Source organism: Salvia splendens, chromosome 11 (assembly GCF_004379255.2).
Source record: "Salvia splendens isolate huo1 chromosome 11, SspV2, whole genome shotgun sequence".
Classification (NCBI taxonomy): domain Eukaryota; kingdom Viridiplantae; phylum Streptophyta; class Magnoliopsida; order Lamiales; family Lamiaceae; genus Salvia; species Salvia splendens.
In genome coordinates, this window is record NC_056042.1 from 1,703,164 (window position 1) to 1,721,457 (window position 18,294).

Genomic DNA, 18,294 nt, shown 5'->3' on the forward strand with positions numbered 1-18,294 from the left:
GTTCATAATTATTCTATTTAATTTATTATATTTTACTATTTTTATCTCTCTTTATTTGTATTTAATTATTTCTTCTACTTTTTATCTCTTTACTTATTTATTTAATAATCTTGTTTATTCTGATAATAAATATAATAGAAAAATCATATTCCACAAACATCACTCTTAATCAATCGAAACTAGAAATATATCTCGACAATTATTAATGTCACAGAAGAAAAAGTAATTAAGAAATTAGAAAATATAAGCAACGGTGCAAAATCACTTTCGTCACAGATATTTTTCACATGCCACCTGTGACAACTTCAATTTTCTTTGATTTATTTATATGGGAAATTGGTTAATTAACCTGCCAAATAAGGGATACAAAAAAAATGTTCACTTTCCCAATTTACCCTCCGTATCACGTGTGGTGTCCCCCGATAATGCCTAATTTAATATTACAATCAATTTTGATCAAATTGAGTGTGTTTTATAATTTTAAAAACCAATAACAATATCAAGAAATTTATTTTGCTTATAAGTTCTCAAGAACATTATTCGATATGACAACTAGAGTTTATGTTTTTATGTTCAGATAAACCTTTATCAGTTTGATAATACAATTAACATGCTTACAACGTGTTATAATATGTTTTATCTAAATTAATATATTGATAATTGATGTATAATAATTACGATCAGTATTAGGATTGAAATTTGACTAAATTTCATAATTATGTTAAATTCACCTTTATATTTATTACTATATATTAACATATGCAATTATCAAATAAGAAATAATTCGTTGTATATATCTTTCATCAGAAAGAAATTGTCAGTGTATTGAAATTTAAGGAACTTTCGTTTGTTGTGTTAAACAGAAAATAATTAATAAAATATATTAATAAATAAAGAAAAAAAACAGTACTACTTTATATTAATGATGATTTGCTTTTTTAAAAAGAAGAGAAATGTAATATTTTTATTAAGACTGACTAAAAAAGAAATTACGACTTTTTTATGAGATTGAAGGTATAAAAATTTAAAAAGCTATCTATCATTTTTCTATATTCACAATCTTCAATCTTTACAAAAAAAATAAGATTATTTTCATATAAGTTAGAAATATTTGACCAAGACATACTCACATGATTCTAGGAGTAGACTTACCATCTAAAAAAATCCAAAACAACGAAAATAAATTGACAATTCGCATAATATCCAAAGAAACACCAAGGGCATATTAGTAATTTGAGTCAGACTAAGCCTAGATCAGTGAACATTCCCTTTCATCTTAGTATCTCGTGATGTTACTATAAACTCACCACTCTGATCATCTCATTTCAGCTCTCTCTCTCACAAAGACACACACAAAGTGTGATAGTAGCTTTGCGTGGCAATGGCAGCCGCAGCAGTGTACCAATCGACTCCAAGCAAAATAGCAGCACCTCACCACTCGGAGAGTGTCAATTCGACGTCGTTTAAGAGGCTGTCGTTTGCGGCGTCCAACGTGGCCGGGGAGAAAATCACGTCGCAGCTCCGAGTGCGGCGGAGAGGCGAAATGGAGCGACGGAGACCGGTGATTGTATCTCCGAAGGCGGTTTCCGACTCTCAGAATTCGCAGACTTGCCTTGATCCTGACGCAAGCAGAGTAATTTTTTTGTTCTTCATTTCCGCTCTCCTTAGTTCTGATTGTGTTAAAACGAACTGCGTCTAGCTATGTCGATCCATGATTTCGTCTTTCCGTGCATAAATTCGAAGGATTTTTTTTCCAATTCGTTTTTGTGTGTGAAATCGTTACATTTTCGCAATATTGTGTGCTTTTTTTTTTGCCTAAAAGTTAGTGAAGGTACGTGTTTTGAGATCTGAGCATACTGTTTTGTGTAGCTATGAAACCTTGCTTTAATTCGAAGTTATATTAGTGCTTTGTGCAGATCCGCGATTCGCTCTCTTGTTAAACAACAAACATTTAGAATGTATATGTAGCTTTAAACTAGGGGAGATTTACCCCACGTGTTTTGTCTTTAGGCTGCTTGATTGATTTGAGCAAGCAACGAGTCTTACATTTGTTTATTGAAAATACAGTTTGGTGAAATTCTCTGTTATCTGCTAATGTATTCTTTAATTTGAGGTAATGTTACAGTTAGTCAGGCCAATACACACGTGCAAGCGAAGTTTGACTCACAAAATTAATAATGTGATTCCCCATTATACTATTCATTTACACTTGAATCAAGCATTTGCAGTGTTACTTCCATGGATTAGATCAATAAGGTTCTCCAATTTCTACGCTGGAAAGTATTGAGATAGCTTCCGGGGAGAAAGTTATCTGAAGACCAATCAGCCTGTTATTTTTGTGCTTTCTTGTTAACACAGTCAATAATTCTAAAGTATTGTGAATGGATTGAAGTATTTTTAGGATATCCAATTCAACTGATTTCTGTTTGGACCATTAATGTTTTATTTTGTGGCTTGGAAACTAGAATGTATAGTTATCGTATAAAAAGAGTGGTTAATAACGTATTCTGGTCCTTCTGCAGAGTGTCTTGGGAATCATTCTGGGAGGTGGAGCTGGAACTAGGCTGTATCCTCTAACAAAGAAGAGGGCAAAACCAGCTGTTCCCCTTGGAGCAAATTACCGGTTGATTGATATTCCTGTTAGCAATTGCTTGAACAGTAATATATCCAAGATCTATGTCCTCACTCAATTCAATTCTGCTTCCCTCAATCGCCATCTTTCGAGGGCATATGCAAGCAACATGGGAGGATACAAAAATGAAGGTTTTGTTGAGGTTCTTGCAGCTCAGCAAAGTCCAGAAAACCCCAATTGGTTCCAGGTACATATTATGGCACCTGCATTGTCAATGTTCACTATGATGAACGTATATCAAGCACAAAATTTTTACTCTTTACATCTAACGAGTACAAGTGCTTCAGCTGCATTTGTTTCTATCAAATTTTATGCATATTATGTTCCAGATTTGTAGTCGATGTTTGATATATCTTTTAGACCCAATTGTTCTTTTTTTTGTGTAAACCCGGTGATACATAAAGTTTGTTCTTTAGGGTACTGCAGATGCTGTGAGGCAATATTTGTGGTTGTTTGACGAGCACAATGTTCTCGAGTTCCTGATTCTTGCTGGAGATCATCTATACAGAATGGATTATGAGAGGTTTATTCAGGCTCACAGAGAGACAGATGCTGACATTACTGTTGCTGCTTTGCCTATGGATGAAAAGCGCGCCACATCATTTGGACTGATGAAGATAGATGAAGAAGGGCGCATCATCGAATTTGCTGAGAAACCAAAGGGAGAACAGTTAAAGTCTATGAAGGTGGATTTTTGGGCAAATACGCTCAAGCATTTTTAATAAGCTAAAATGGACCGATTTTTAAGTTTGCTTTTTCCGTGTTTCAACTTTTGAAGGTTGATACTACCATATTGGGTCTTGATGATAAGAGAGCAAAGGAGATGCCTTACATTGCAAGCATGGGAATATACGTTGTTAGCAAAGAAGTGATGATAAATCTTCTCAGAGATGACTTCCCCGCAGCCAATGATTTTGGTAGTGAAGTTATCCCAGGAGCCACTGCCATGGGATTAAGAGTATGCTTCTGAACTTTACTTTAGTTCTTCTCTACTTTAGTGCAGTGGTTTTGCAAACTAACTAATCGAATAAATATAATGGTCAAGATATTTTCTGGCAGTATCTTCTCCTTAAATGTGATTGAGTTTATCAGGGAACTTTACATAACACTATCACTTTCTACTGTTAGCAATTTAGTGTAATACGATATAACAGTTTAATTTTCTATAAAGGTGCAAGCTTACCTGTTTGATGGCTACTGGGAAGACATTGGTACCATTGAAGCTTTCTATAATGCCAATCTAGGGATCACTAAAAAGCCAGTGCCCGATTTTAGGTAGGTGTTTGTTTGTTCTTCACAAACCCTTTCTGCTTATTGTTGTTCACCAGATGAGCAACAGGATGTATTTTTGCAATACCCTGATATTCTTCATTCGTCTATTACCTTCTGCAGCTTCTATGATCGATCTGCTCCAATCTATACCCAACCTCGATATCTACCTCCTTCTAAGATGCTGGATGCTGATGTCACAGATAGTGTCATTGGTGAAGGTTGTGTGATCAAGGTGAGTAATCTGCAAAGTGGCCTAGTATAATAGAGAAGGTTAATATATTCGCACCATCTAACCTTGCTTTGCGCTACTGTAAAAAATAAGTATAGCTTTTTATGCTAGTCTTCTATATAAAATATAGCGAACTACATCTATCAGTGTGCCAGATGATCCCATTTTATCATGATCTTATTCCGTGCAGAACTGCAAAATCCATCATTCTGTGGTTGGACTTCGATCGTGCATAGCTGAGGGTGCAATCATAGAGGACTCCTTGTTGATGGGTGCAGATTATTACGAGGTAAATTCTCCTAGCACAAGTTAAAATGTGGAGTTCTGATCTTTACCTATCCTTGAATCGGAGCATATGACCTCACGTTTTACTTCCTCTGCATTATAGACGGACGCGGACAGAAGGTTTCTGGCAGCCAAGGGCGCAGTACCTATCGGCATTGGTAAAAACACTCACATCAAGAGAGCTATCATCGACAAAAATGCCCGGATTGGAGAAAATGTGAAGGTGCGAACTTTTATGGAGTGCATTTGAAAGACATCCTCGCCTCACCTCTAAAATATGTTTTCGATACATGGCAGATTATAAACAGTGACGATGTTCAAGAAGCAGCAAGGGAGACGGACGGATACTTCATCAAGAGTGGGATCGTCACTGTTATCAAAGACGCTCTGATTCCCAGTGGTAGTGTGATCTAGAAATCGCTGGTCCGATGAAGCAATGGGACAGAGGTGGGGAGTGAGTTCTCAGCTTTATGGGTATAATCTAATCTTGATGTACATAACAGCTGAGATTTAAGAACTTTTCAATAGTTTTTCCCTTTTATCTAAATGGTGATATAATAATATAAAACATTAAAATAAACGTTAATTTCATCGATGCCTCTCCCTTTCATCTAGTATATTATGGACATGCAATCTTAATCTCAAGTTTATTTCAAACATCAAGAGAAACATCTTACTAAAAAGTTTCAAGTTTGGATAAATGATACAAAAAAGTTTCATTAGACTTCGTCAAATATTTGCCCACGCGTGGCACAAAAATCCCATCGTTGTTTTTTTTGTTGATAATTTTTTTAGCATTGTGGGGATTTATTTATATAAAATCGTCAATTTATTTATTTGATGTTTTATGAATTAACAAGAAAACCGAACATATTTATGCAATTTAGACAGTTGATCATCAATTTAACTCATGATGAAATAGATAAATTCATTCAAAGTAAGAGTAAATCAGCAATTTCACTCTTTATAGACAAAATTAGACAGCTAACTAGAGCAACCAAAAATTGCTGTCTATATACCTTAACCACCATCCTCCAAGTAGCCAAACTGCACAAACCTCTGAGTCCTCCATTTATCCTTAAGATCAGCTGGAGTCCGAGTCGGGTCGAATTTTTCGCTCTCTGCCAAGATTTTCTTCCAGGGGATATTCACTCCAACCTGATATTCTTTCACTCCTTCCTATAGCAACAGAAATCGATAACCAAATTACTCATCCGGTTCGGTTCCAGAGCCAAACTCCAAAGAATGTCAATGTAGAATAGTAATTTATGAACACGAAGGCGTAAGGTATGGTTTCGTTTGCAGATTTTATGATATAACCTTCAAATTAAAACGAAAGAAGCTTTTAACAGCATTTCAAGAATCAACATTTACCCTGAGTGCTTCTTCTTCTTCTTCCTCCGTCCACATCAGTCTACTACGTTTCCTGCTGCCAGACGTGTCGCTACCTCAGCAAGTGATTAGTGCCTATCAGTAAGAACGCATATACAAGAAAAGGCAGATTTCGAACATAGCTAGTAATATAGGTGTTCTTACGATTTTTTGGATTGTTTTTCAGATTTTCTCAACGTGCTAGGAGAACTAAATTTTCGTGTAACTACTTTTCCCGTTCCCATGGCCGAAGATGAACTCCTAGCGGATATCTTGGCAGGAGTCGAAGTTGGAGATGCGTGCTTCTTCTTATCTCTAAATTTACTTTGCAGAACTGAAATAGCTTCGGACTCTTTGTCCACAAGCTTGATCCTTTTTGGTCCTCTCGTGGCTCTTGCACGCCCAGTGAGTGTGGAGTCTTCGTTGGTGGAAGATGACGAAGTTCCAATACCCTTCTCCTGAGTATTCTCTTCTTCATCAGAAGCTTCCCATTCCTCTTCCTCAACATTTTCTTCTTCCACAGAAGCTTCACGTTCCTCTTCCCGTATCTGTTTCTCTCCCACATTTATATCACCATTTCCCGCGTTCACCTCAAGTGAACGATCCTCATCTTCAGAGCCACCAGAAGATTCAGAATCTTCTTCGACCTTTTCCTCCTCACAAGGCTGATCAATAACCCCGTCATTGTTAGCCTTACTTTTACCATCCTCACATAATCCATTATTCACATTCGACTGATTTCGCCCATTCCCTTCCAGTTCCCACGTCTTATTTTCTCGCATAGCCTTTTCACTTTTACCATCCTCACATAATCCATTGTTCACATTCGACTGATTTCGCCCATTCTCTTCACATGTCTTATTTTCTCGCATAGCCTTTTCACCGCCATCCATAAAGATCAACAAAGCCTTCTTTTTCGCCTGAGAAAATTCTCTAGCTTTGCGCGTCTCAGCAACAGCTTGCTTGTACACACAATAGGGGCAATAGAAGCGCCCGGCATCATCTAACCTAGCCAGACCACCCAAACACGTTTCATGACCAGACAAAGGACAGCCGTTTTCATTGCAAAGCAGCACATTCCCACCTTTATCGCATTTTATGCACAAATGACTCTCCGACCAATCCATTTCAACCGAAACACCACCTCCTTCCGCCCTTACACGATCACACTCTGTGCATTACGATATTGCAGGCTTTGCAGCAATTAGACATACAATTAATCTATCAAACACCTTCACAAAGCAATGATCTTGTTTAACAGCAACAAATTCTTCAACCACACAGCAATAGAACTCAACCCCAAGGGGGAAAAAAGGCTATTTTTTATGTTTTTAAGAGTAAAATGAAATGTATGCAAAATGTATAGAAACATCAAAACAGGGTAAACAAATAAAGAGAAACAACTAAAGCTATAATTTCCCCAAATTTGGAAAGCTTTGAAGCCTAAACTAAAACCTTCAACACCGAAATTAGTAAACTTTCAAAACTAAAACACAATAAACACAAAAATAAATACAGATATTTAACTCTCTGATTCAACCTAAATGCAACAATTTAAGCAGCAAAACATGAATGAAACAGTGGCATGTCACATTAATCCATTCCAACAGCCAAATGCTACTAAAAAGATGCAACAATCAGAACTTATTTTGATGAACTGAAACAACATTATTAAAAAATAAATGTCTACCAAAAATCAGAAACGCCACGGCATTTGCAATAATATTTAGAGTTTACATTTGATCACTCCCCTATTCCACTATATTATTTTTAAAAATAAATGACCGTACATGTTTAACTTAATCAATTAATTTGAATTAAGTTTATTTATTCATCCTAACCGGTAGCTACAATATCCTATAAATGTCATATAATGTTCTTTTTTTTGTCATTTTTCACATTAAACTAAATTTTCAAATGAAGTGAAAAGGAAATGATTTAACTAGGTAGAAGGTTTCAAGCCCTCAAAATCACTAAAATATAGATTATGCAGATAGCTTATTAAATGATTTTACATCGTCAAATCATTCTCTTAAAAATGAAGAAGAATTGCCAGTCAATTTGAAATTAACAATTATCAAAAGATTAACCAACCATCAAATCACAATTCAACTGCGAATATTTTCTTTCCTGCACAACTTAATTATCAATATGATTGGATTATACTATAAACAATATTATTGTATAAAATACACTATAAATTTAAATTATTTTCATAATAAAATTTCAACATAATTAAAGAGAACTCAATTTTGGACGACTTATTAGCTAGCTCGCCTCTACCGAATGTAATAATAATAATAATAATAATAATAATAATAATAATAATAATAATAATAATAATAATAATAATAATAATAATAATAATAATAATAATAATAATAATAATAATAATAATAATAATAATAATAATAATAATAATAATAATAATAATAATAATAATAATAATAATAATAATAATAATAATAATAATAATAATAATAATAATAATATAGAAGATAATCGTGATAATAGGTTTGTTTGGCACTTTAATTATTTTATTTTGGAATTCCATATTACGAATAAACAATAATGATTATAGAGATTGGAGAAGCACTTGCACGGATTTTCCTTTAAATTTCGGACGGTCTTGATCAATTTTTAATAGAAATTCAACTGGGGCATATTGACCAGCTAATTCAAAATAATTAATAATCAGTTATCAAAGATCACTTCAACTATATATATGTTACATTATTGATATACTTGGCAATATACATTGATTGAGTAGTGATAAAATGGGTAGAATTAGAGGTGTGAGAGAGGGTGTGAATTTGGTAAATGAAGTTTATGAGGGTTGGGTGTTGGTGTTGATGCTCATTGTCTCCATCTCAGTGATGTCCATCTTCATATTTGCTTGTGCTCACAAGAAGCCCTCTCGAAAGAGACGCGAGTTCCCCGATTTCGGTGATTGTTTCGGGGGCGGTGGTGATGGTGGTGGTGACGGTGGAGGCGGTGGCGGTGGTGATTAGATGCACCAGTTGAAGATGCAAATGCAATGGGTGATTCATAATTTTTTGATTTGAGAGTGCGACAGATAATTATATAATACGTATAAAAAAATAAGAAGGAGATGGGTTGACTGTAGAGCAGTCGGGTCTCGTTGATATCGAGGCTCCGCCGGTAGGTAGCACTATTGGCTTTCTTTTTCTTTCCTATGCAGTTATTAGTTTTATCTATAAATTTATTCCAATATCTAGTTTTGTATACCATTTTAAAAATTTGTTTGTAAACTATAGTATTAAACTATAAAATCAAAACAAATCAATAATTTAATTGCAAATTGAAACAAATTAACAGCTAATCAATTTACATGATAAAATTGGTATAAAAACAGAATTGAACAAAAATTTAAAAATATATATGCAGTGTATCACAATAATAATAGCATCACACATTTTGTTTTGCTTGGAATAGGCGGTTTGTCATTTGTCACTATTACTAAGATACACAAATCAAAAAGGCCAAATCTTTTTCTTTCATTATCATACGAGTGATAGATTTATTTTTTTTTCTTAATAATGTGTGGATTTGAAAATTGAAAAAAATAATAATTTTATTGTTACTTATATAATTCCTTTTGCTTGCTAGGCAGAGGCTCATGACTATTTTATTATTGGGCTTTGATATAGACCATGCTTATTTTATTATTGGGCTTTGGTCCAATATCAATTGTATAGTTTACTCAACATCACAATCACAAATTCAAATAGAATCACCGTTGAATTTTCCACATCAAAAAATAATACAATAATATTGACCTATGATTCATGGAACAAGTCCAAGTCAAATACTAAAATGAATAAACTATATGTCTTGTTGAGTTGACCATCTTTCCTCATTTTTTTTTTCTTTCCTCATTTGAATTGCCCACCTTTAGGCTTGACTTTTCAATTCAATTCTGTGCCGATACTAGTTTCTATCCTTAATTAGGAAGATGTATTAGTAAAATATAGTTACGCATTAAAATTATTTTTTACTGTATTTTTTTTAAGTGCAAATAGCCAAAAACAGACACACACACAAAATAGGATAATATATATCTTTACCGTCAACTATGATGTAAAATACATTAACTTTTATAGTCACGATCAAGTATTCAAGTGTCGTGACAAAATTAAATTATATACGGAATAACATGAAACTAACATGATATAATTAGTGTTAAAATGGTAATTCAAAATTAGTGTTGTTTTGAAGATTAATTTGGTGAAATTTTTATATGTAATTTGTATTTTTATTGTATATTTTTCACCACGTTCAAAGTTGGTGGTAAAGATGAGAGCAAAACTATAACTAGCACTCCATTATTTAATCTTATGTATGTGAATGTAGAGTGGGAGAAACGTAAAAACCACAAACATGAAAGAATCAAAAGATGAAGAAAGGGAGAAGTAGGTTCGAAGAAGCTACGGTGTTAAGACATTTCATACTCATGTTAGTGGTCAAAACAAGTAATTAATCAACATAATTTCAATTTAGCCATTACAAAACTCTATATATAAGTTTATTAGATGTTCACAAAATCTCACTTTAACCCCAAAAACTATATATATATATCATGGCACTTGAAACCGGTTTTATTATTTTTATAGTTGTTGGCGCGGTTTTTATTTTTGCGGCCGTCGTCGGCAGGCTCATTGTCAGCGCTTGTCAAGTAGATATAGACGGCGGAGGCGGAGGCGGAGGCGGAGGCGACGGCGGTGGGGATGGTGGAGGTGGAGAAGATGGCGACGGCGGTGGAGATGGGGCTGATAATGATAATGATGTAGAAGCCGGCGGCCATGGTGATCATGGCGGCCACGGTGATCATGGCGACCACGGTGGCACAGGCGACGGAGGAGGAAATGACGGCGGTGGAGGATTTTGGGGAGGATTCTTTGGCGGCGGTGGACATGATGGGGGTGGTGGACATGGGGGATTTTTCGGCGGTGGAGGAGGGGGTGATGGCGGCGGAGGAGGTGGCGGCGGAGGGGGTGGCGGTGGAGGAGGGGGTGATGGCGGCGGAGGGGGTGGCGGCATTGGCGGCGGCGGCGGTGGAGGTGGTGGATTTTGATGGGGTTTAGATTATCAAGTGGAAGAAAGGGAGATAGTATCATAGAAATATGTTAGCTCTACTTTATTTTTTCTATTTAATTTATTCTTGTAGTTGTGTGTGATTCTTTTGTAAAAATTCAAATTCAATAATCAAACATTGTGGGATTAAATTTTCAAAAGGTTACAAATGTACTGTTTTTATTACTATAACATAAGCATGAAATTAAATTTAGCCAATTTTTTATTTTCAAAATTAGTAAGTCAAGTTAATGAATACATAACATTGTAGTCTCGCAATATGTTCTTGAATGAATAAAAAACAGGGTATTATTCTTCAAAACAGAGGACTTACAAAATCAATGCAGCTTTTGATATTCATAACCCTTCAAGCTTCTGCTACAAGTTTTATCCGCTGGTGATGCTCCGCAACTTTATAGTCCACAATCTCACGGAACAGAGCGGAGTCGAGCACACAGTCGGGCCTCCCGTACACGGCTGCTTGAACGCTTGCCATCAGTTTTGCAATCTCACGCCCTGAGAAGCCTTCAGTCCTTCTGGCAGCTTCTCGCAGTACATCATCTGATATATCTTTTACGGTTATCTTCTGTGGCGTATTCTTAATGAAGCTGCCCCATCTCGATTCCTTATCGCCTTCACCAGTCAGATACTTTGTCAGGTAAAGCTTCAACAATTTGAAGCGCTCGTCCTCTCGGGGAAGTGGGAACTCGATAACTTCATCAATGCGATCTGTGACAGCACTGTCAAGATCCCCTGGCCTGTTTGTGGCAAGAACGAGAACGATATCTCTTGATTGGTCTCCAGTTCGGAAGAGCAAGGCGTTCAGAGCACTTCGCTGAGCTTCACTCATGTGTGTGTTGTTACGCCTTGAAAGAATAAAAATTAAAGTTGATGAAGGAATACGAACATATAGAAACACGAACATATGAGTCTTATCCAGTCAATGTGCGTCGAGAAATTTCACAACCTTGAAAAACAAGGCACGTTCTTAATCAATTAGATCGATACATCTATTCAACAAATACTTACTGGCATAGGAAAGCATCAGCCTCGTCGATAAACAGGAGTAAACCCCTCTTCGACTTTTTCGCCCAATCAAATATCTCGTGGATTTTGGTAACAGCTTGGGGACCCAAAGGTGCAACATCTCCTCCAGTCATCATGGCATAATCCAAGCCCTGATAAAATAAATCTCAGATCTTTCAATAAAAACCTACTAGAATGGAGAATAACAATTCTTTGTCACATTCCTTGTCGTACAGATAAGACATCTGTAAGACAAAAACACGAACGATTGCAATGCTAAGGAAAATACTGTACCGATCTTCTAGCAATTTCCCTTGCAACCATAGTTTTGCCAGTACCAGGAGGGCCATAAAAGAGCATGTTCCGGAATGGTGCCTGATGGATTTTCGTGTTTGATGTAGCCCGGGCAAGATGCTCTATTCTTTTCTGCAGCGAGGGATGCAAGACAACATCTCCAAGAGCAGATTTACTTTGAGCAGCTGCTGCCCCGGCTGCAGTACTATAGCTAAGCACCTTATTGGCTACTCGAGAACCTACTCCAGACCATGGATATTTTGCCAGAGATGATTCCCGAATTAGAGATGGCTGGCCAAGAATCCTATTGACATATCCCCACATTACTCTTGCTCCTTCCCTGTAATAAAAATAGTACTCGATTTGAGAGGCGAAGTGTCACTTTCTGAAAAGTAGAACGGCTTTTTTTACTTAAGCATAACCTAAACCGTAATACTCCCTCCGTCCACCAATACAAGGGGAGTTTTGACCAGGCCCGGATTTTAATAAATGTAGTAGAAAGTTGGCTGAAAAGGTTAGTGGAAGGTGGGTCCTACTTTTATATATTAGTTTTATAATAAAATGTGAGTGAGATAAAGTTAGTGGAATGTGGGGTCCATCACCAAAAGTAGTAAAAACCAAATGGGAAGTTTATTGGTGGACGGAGGGAGTATACAAATTTTGGCTTGGGTAGCAGAAAACTAGATTCTCCTTGATCTTATACATGCAATAGTCCGTATAAATCTCACATAAAAGACGCATAGGCTTATTAGATTTGATGTGAAAACACTGCAGAATGCACACAGATAAATGCACAAGCCTTGCGGAAAGTTCAGCACAACCACCCAGTAAACAAACCAGTTCCGTTTGAAAATGAAGTTTAAACAAAAAGGAATTGCTGACCACACCTAGTGGTATAAACTCCAGCAGCTAAGGCGGTCACTCCTCCAACAGTCATGACCAACCTACTTCTGTCAGTCAACAGAACCCTAAAGCCCCCTGCATGAATAAGTATATTAAAGAGAATTGCTCCGACAAAATATTAACAGGAAAACTACTAGTAATGCAGCAAGCATACAAAGAAATTCAGAAAGAAACTTCAGCCACCAAATATCACAAGCAAAGTAACCCCTAACATGCATAATAGAAACCTCATAATTACCTGGCACAGGATTGCTCCAAGCATTGAACATTGATATTATGCAAGTTAAATTACCGCTTGAGGATAAGACCGTGCACACTTTCTTGGAGCAAAGTAGCCCCTAACATGCATGATAGAACCTCATAATACATTTTTGCATATTCAGAATATCTGTTAACCAGTGATTAACATGGAGAAACATAATTGCATGCTCGTGGAAGAGTGACACTAAAAGAATATCTTGTGCTGAAAGAGAGATGGAAAAATGCAGAGTGAGGCAAATAACAGGTGCAACCAAGAAAACAATATATTGAAATGTTAGCTTTCAAGGGAAATTTGAATTCTCAACTAAAGGGTGTGATAAGATTGTGCAATGGGAATGCCTGAAAAACAAAACCACAGTGATAAAACTGCAATCCAGGCATTAGGTAGATTAAAACCTTCAATATGACTGAAAGTTGTGTTTATTGCAGCGAGCCACTTGTCTCTTTCACCATTTATTCTCTCCAAAAGCATCCTCCTATTATGGTCTTCAGTCAATTTTGCTTCATGAGCACGTCCTTCTGCTTCAGCCATAGCCTTCACTCTTATTGTTTCCCGCTCTATCTCAGCTCTCTCTTTCTCAGTCTGTCTTTGTTGAGCTTGAATCTGTTCTTCAGTAGCTCGTCTTGCTTGTTCTTTTCTTAAGGATGACTCCTCTTGCATCTGAACTAATTCAACATTATGGCGCCTTTGTGCTTCATGGTCTGTCTGAAGTCATGGCAGATAATAAGCTCAACTGCTTAGATTGGTGCAAAAAGATTCATATTTTTTCATATTACATTCGGTCTGCAGTTATGCGTTCACGCATAAATGAGATTAATGTCCACAGTTATAATTATACAAGTCCAATATGCAAATCATTTGAGTATAATGCTCCTTCCATTTTTATAAATCTCCATCACATTCATCAAACAAAACAGAGATTGTTCATACCTGCATTCTCTTGCGAGTCAATTCATCTTCGTATCTCATCATTTGTGCCTTACCTTGGGCCTGCTGTTGATAGAGATTCCTTTGGTCTTCAGCCCATTTTCGCTGTTTTTCCTGTAGGTTGAAGTATTCATTTAGGTGAAGATATACTAGATAAAGCAACAACTCTAGCTTCACAATCAGGTATATTAACAAGGTTCGAGAATCGAGACCAAAAGCACGGCCGGCGTAGTTCTGGTTGATCATGGAAAACAAATTTTAACTTGGATCGTATGCTCAACATTTGACAACACTATGTTACGGAAAACTTTCAAGAATAAGCAGTACGATTCGATTAGAATATCTGCGTGCACAAGGAACAACCGCATGCATTTTCCTACATTGCACAAAAACATAAGTTGATATCCACATCCCTTTTTTTCATACATCGCACAAAATCGTTGATCTGAACTATGAAGCTATTAACTCCATTATCCTCATAACATAGAAGGATAATAACATCGAAACGAAAATTGAGCTCGGGGCCTTACCACACTTCTATTTCATTCAAGATGAGATCAAAAATCACAAATTCAACTTTCTTCAGTTTATTTTTCATATGTAAAACACTGAATTGCCAACATCCTAAATACGAAATATCGACTGAAGAAGCAATTTCAAATCAATTCAAAATACAAACTAGCACTCACAATATCAGCATGAGCTTGAATAGCCTCAAAATTAGCCTTCTCTGCATCCAACTCCGCCAGCCGTGTCTGCTCCTGCTTCCTCATAATCTCAAAAACCTTCATCACAACAAACATCAAAACTGTCAAAATAACCGCATTCCACAACAGAAATGACAGCAAAAAAAAGGGCAAAAACTCAAATAATAACCTGTTTGGCATGAGGAGAATTGTTAATTTCTCTAAGCGCCTTTGCACCCCTCTCCAGCGCTTCCGGGTCAAAACTTCCCTTGGAGACTTCAACGGCCGGTGCAGGTTGAGGATCCTCGCCCTGAACTGAACTGTCCTTAGCCGGAGCCTCCGGCTCCGACGAGGAAGACGAAAATGGATAGAATCGGAATGGCGAATCGGCGAAGGAGAGGTTATTGGCGGCGGCAGTACATGACGCAGCCATGGCGACCGCCGTAGCGAGCGACGAGAGTCGCGAACCAGCCATTGATTAATTCAATTGAGCTCGAAACAGAAGCAATCGACTCTGTGATTGATTAACACTGTGAAATCAGGAAGAAGTTGACATTGATTTTCTGGTAGAAATTTGGAAGGGAAGGGAAGGGTTTAAGGGAGTGGCGAAATGAAAATAGATTTGGTTAAACCCTTTGTTCATACTCCACCTATTTTTGACAAAGTTTTATTAAATTGAAATAAATTTTTATTTTCATTAGAATTTTAAATTAATTAATTACATTGTGAATGGATGAAGTAATTGATAATCCCAAGGTTTACAGTTCGGGCAGTTAACGGTGAAACCAAAGCCGAAACCGTGAGATTTAAGTGGAACCGAAATTGTCACCCTTGGAACCGTGGTTGGGTTCAGGTTCCAAAATTCAGAAACCTAAACAGTACCAAAACCGCGGGTTCTGGCGGTTCTTAAACGGAACCGCGAAAAATCGCAAGAAAACTGTGAAACCGACTCGGATCCGTAAAAAACCACCAAAAACAAGCATTTGGAATAGTGACAAACATTAAAAAATTCGCTGGTAAATCGCCGGTTCGGAACCGGAACCGAAACCATAACCGTGAAAAACCCTAGCGGTTCGGTTCCGTTTCGTCAATTTTCAAAACCAGAACCGCCGGCTCCGAAACCGTGGGCATCTCTAATTTGTGGTATTATGAATAGGATTGGTGAATTATGCAGGTTGAACGGTTATTATTCAATCTGTAAGGTTAATTCGAGCACGAATTGCTATGGAAATCTAAACCCTGAACATGAACCTAACTTGGCATATTCAAACTCGAACATGATTCGAACACGTTAGCAACACAATCTTATTCGAATTGACACAATACGATAATGACACTAAGCCGAGGTAACACACAACGGCACAAACACGAAACAATAATCACACAATAAAGTGTAAGGACACGAAATCATTCAAGCTTGTTGCAAATGAGATATGACTGACGACAACTTGGTAGTAAAAGTCGTGACAACGAAGGGAAGGATTGTAAGGGTGTCCACTATAGGAGGACAGTCGACTCCCACCGCCGGCCCCCTTCTCGCACAGCCATTTCATCGCCGCGCCGCCCGCGTCCGCCCCGTTTCCACGCAATAAGGCGCCGCGGCCCTCGCCCCACCCATTCTTCCTCAGCCGCGTCCTCACCCCTTCTCGCCAAACGCCCTTCCGCCCCCGATTTTTTGTCCACTTCGGGGCGGACGTCCCTCCCACTATAAGCCGCCCCGTCGTCGCCCCCGCCAGGGCTATAGCCACGTCGGCGTTATAGTGGATGCTCTAAGGGAGGTGGGAAAATAATAACCCAATTTTAATTCTAATAAAATAATAATATCAATTACTAATGGGTTACATGAATCCCACCTGAACCCAACTTGCAATTATGATGTTCTTATTGGGCCCATCTAATAATAACATGAACAAGATAAGACTTGAAACTAACCCATTTAATTTCATGTGTGTTCGAGTTGTGTTTTCATGTTGAGTTGAAAACTTTCAACCCAGTGTTTTCATGTTGAGTTGAAAACTTTCAACCCAGTGTTTTCATGTTGAGTTGAAAACTTTCAACCCAAATGCTCTGATCATATACTCCCTCCGTATCATTATAAGTGAGACGTATTCATTTTCAGGCCGTACTACTATAAGTGACACATTTCATTTTATGGAAAAAAACAACATTATATCTCTCTCTTACTTTATCTTTTCTCCTACTTTTTTCTCTACTTTTTTTCACTCATATTTTACTTTCTCTTTATTTAACCACTAAACATCATTACCTAAAAACTTGTGCCCAAAAAATGTGTCATATGTAATAAAACGGAGGGAGTACTTAGAGCATGAGAGCATCCACAACCGTGCTCTTGCCAGCGGCACGGTTGTGGGCCCGGGCGGTACTATTCATGCCTGCTCTCTGGCAAGAGCACAACACCCACAACTGTGCTCTTCCGCAAGGACGAGCACAATTAATATAAAATTCAATTACACAAAAACATTTCCATAATATTAAAATTCATTTAAAACCCACAATAAATATTACAAATGACAAATAAAATTAAACATTGCATAATTAAAATCCTAAAAATTAAAAATTACATAATTAAAATCCTAAAAATTAAAAATGACACTACTCGTTGCCGAATTTCGCCCACATGTGGTTGATTAGGTCTTCTTGTAGTTGATTGTGGATTCGAGTATCGCGCATTGTGTGTCTTGTCTCGATCCTCTGGCCAACCGTCGTATGCTCGCCTCGGCGTAGGGGAGACCTCGCTGTTGAGCTTCCGGCTTCGTCCTCGTCGTAGAAGCTAGCCGCCCTCGGCCCTTCGTCGGCTATAATCATGTTGTGTAATATAATACACGTGAACATGATGTCGGCGATATTATTCACGTACCACAGCCGAGCCGGGGCCTTCACAATGTTGAATCGAGCTTGAAGGACCCCGAAGGCTCTTTCGACATCTTTCCGCGCTGACTCTTGACGCTGCGCAAAAAGAACCCGTCTCGGGTCGTGCGGGTTGTGGAGCGTCTTCACGAACGTCGACCACCTTGGGTAGATACCATCGGCGAGATAGTAACCCATGCGGTATATATTTCCGTTGATGGTGAAGTCGATCGCCGGTGCTACACCATTCATCACATCATTGAAGAGTGGTGACGAATATAGCACATTCAAGCCGAAATATGCATGCCAAATCCATAGGCGGTAGTCGGCGACCGCCTCAAGGATAAGCGTTGGGCCGCCGCCTTTGTGACCGCTCAAGTGTTGCCCCCTCCAAGCAGTCGGACAATTCTTCCACCTCCAATGCATGCAGTCAATGCTGCCAAGC

General features: G+C 37.7%; 3 protein-coding genes across 3 annotated transcripts; 1 reads left to right on the plus strand and 2 right to left on the minus strand.

The window, feature by feature from the left end:
• The first annotated feature begins 1,301 nt into the window (after positions 1 to 1,301).
• Positions 1,302 to 5,013, plus strand: LOC121753723 (glucose-1-phosphate adenylyltransferase small subunit, chloroplastic/amyloplastic). Its single transcript, XM_042148970.1, has 9 exons — positions 1,302 to 1,633; positions 2,523 to 2,819; positions 3,049 to 3,318; positions 3,411 to 3,590; positions 3,804 to 3,907; positions 4,025 to 4,136; positions 4,324 to 4,422; positions 4,522 to 4,641; positions 4,716 to 5,013. The coding sequence occupies exons 1-9, from the start codon at positions 1,382 to 1,384 to the stop codon at positions 4,830 to 4,832; spliced, it is 1,551 nt and encodes a 516-aa protein (XP_042004904.1). The 5' UTR covers positions 1,302 to 1,381; the 3' UTR covers positions 4,833 to 5,013.
• A 425-nt stretch (positions 5,014 to 5,438) lies between these two features.
• LOC121756042 (transcriptional regulator ATRX homolog) lies at positions 5,439 to 6,916 on the minus strand. The gene is made up of 3 exons (XM_042151498.1): positions 5,955 to 6,916; positions 5,793 to 5,862; positions 5,439 to 5,597 (listed from the first exon to the last, which is right to left on the minus strand). Exons 1-3 carry the CDS (start codon positions 6,914 to 6,916, stop codon positions 5,439 to 5,441), a joined length of 1,191 nt encoding a protein of 396 aa, XP_042007432.1.
• Positions 6,917 to 11,085: 4,169 nt separating this feature from the next.
• LOC121753940 (ATPase family AAA domain-containing protein 3C-like) lies at positions 11,086 to 15,605 on the minus strand. The gene is made up of 8 exons (XM_042149239.1): positions 15,172 to 15,605; positions 14,985 to 15,080; positions 14,299 to 14,409; positions 13,764 to 14,073; positions 13,091 to 13,181; positions 12,204 to 12,543; positions 11,913 to 12,061; positions 11,086 to 11,749 (listed from the first exon to the last, which is right to left on the minus strand). The coding sequence occupies exons 1-8, from the start codon at positions 15,454 to 15,456 to the stop codon at positions 11,251 to 11,253; spliced, it is 1,881 nt and encodes a 626-aa protein (XP_042005173.1). The 5' UTR covers positions 15,457 to 15,605; the 3' UTR covers positions 11,086 to 11,250.
• Between the last annotated feature and the right edge of the window lie 2,689 nt (positions 15,606 to 18,294).

What these genes read in the sequence shown, in the direction of transcription:
- LOC121753723 (XM_042148970.1), top strand. Translation starts at nt 1,382, where the DNA reads ATGGCAGCCGCAGCAGTGTACCAATCGACTCCAAGCAAAATAGCAGCA. An exon ending in AAGCCAGTGCCCGATTTTAG is followed by an intron (nt 3,908 to 4,024) that starts GTAGGTGTTTGT and finishes TACCTTCTGCAG; the next exon opens with CTTCTATGATCGATCTGCTC. An exon ending in GGATTGGAGAAAATGTGAAG is followed by an intron (nt 4,642 to 4,715) that starts GTGCGAACTTTT and finishes GATACATGGCAG; the next exon opens with ATTATAAACAGTGACGATGT.
- LOC121753940 (XM_042149239.1), bottom strand. Translation starts at nt 15,456, where the DNA reads ATGGCTGGTTCGCGACTCTCGTCGCTCGCTACGGCGGTCGCCATGGCT. An exon ending in AACTTTCAGTCATATTGAAG is followed by an intron (nt 13,182 to 13,763) that starts GTTTTAATCTAC and finishes TTATTCATGCAG; the next exon opens with GGGGCTTTAGGGTTCTGTTG. An exon ending in GCTGGAGTTTATACCACTAG is followed by an intron (nt 12,544 to 13,090) that starts GTGTGGTCAGCA and finishes TTTTTATTACAG; the next exon opens with GGAAGGAGCAAGAGTAATGT.
- LOC121756042 (XM_042151498.1), bottom strand. Translation starts at nt 6,916, where the DNA reads ATGGATTGGTCGGAGAGTCATTTGTGCATAAAATGCGATAAAGGTGGG. An exon ending in GAAAAACAATCCAAAAAATC is followed by an intron (nt 5,863 to 5,954) that starts GTAAGAACACCT and finishes TTGCTGAGGTAG; the next exon opens with CGACACGTCTGGCAGCAGGA. An exon ending in AAGAAGAAGAAGCACTCAGG is followed by an intron (nt 5,598 to 5,792) that starts GTAAATGTTGAT and finishes CTGTTGCTATAG; the next exon opens with GAAGGAGTGAAAGAATATCA.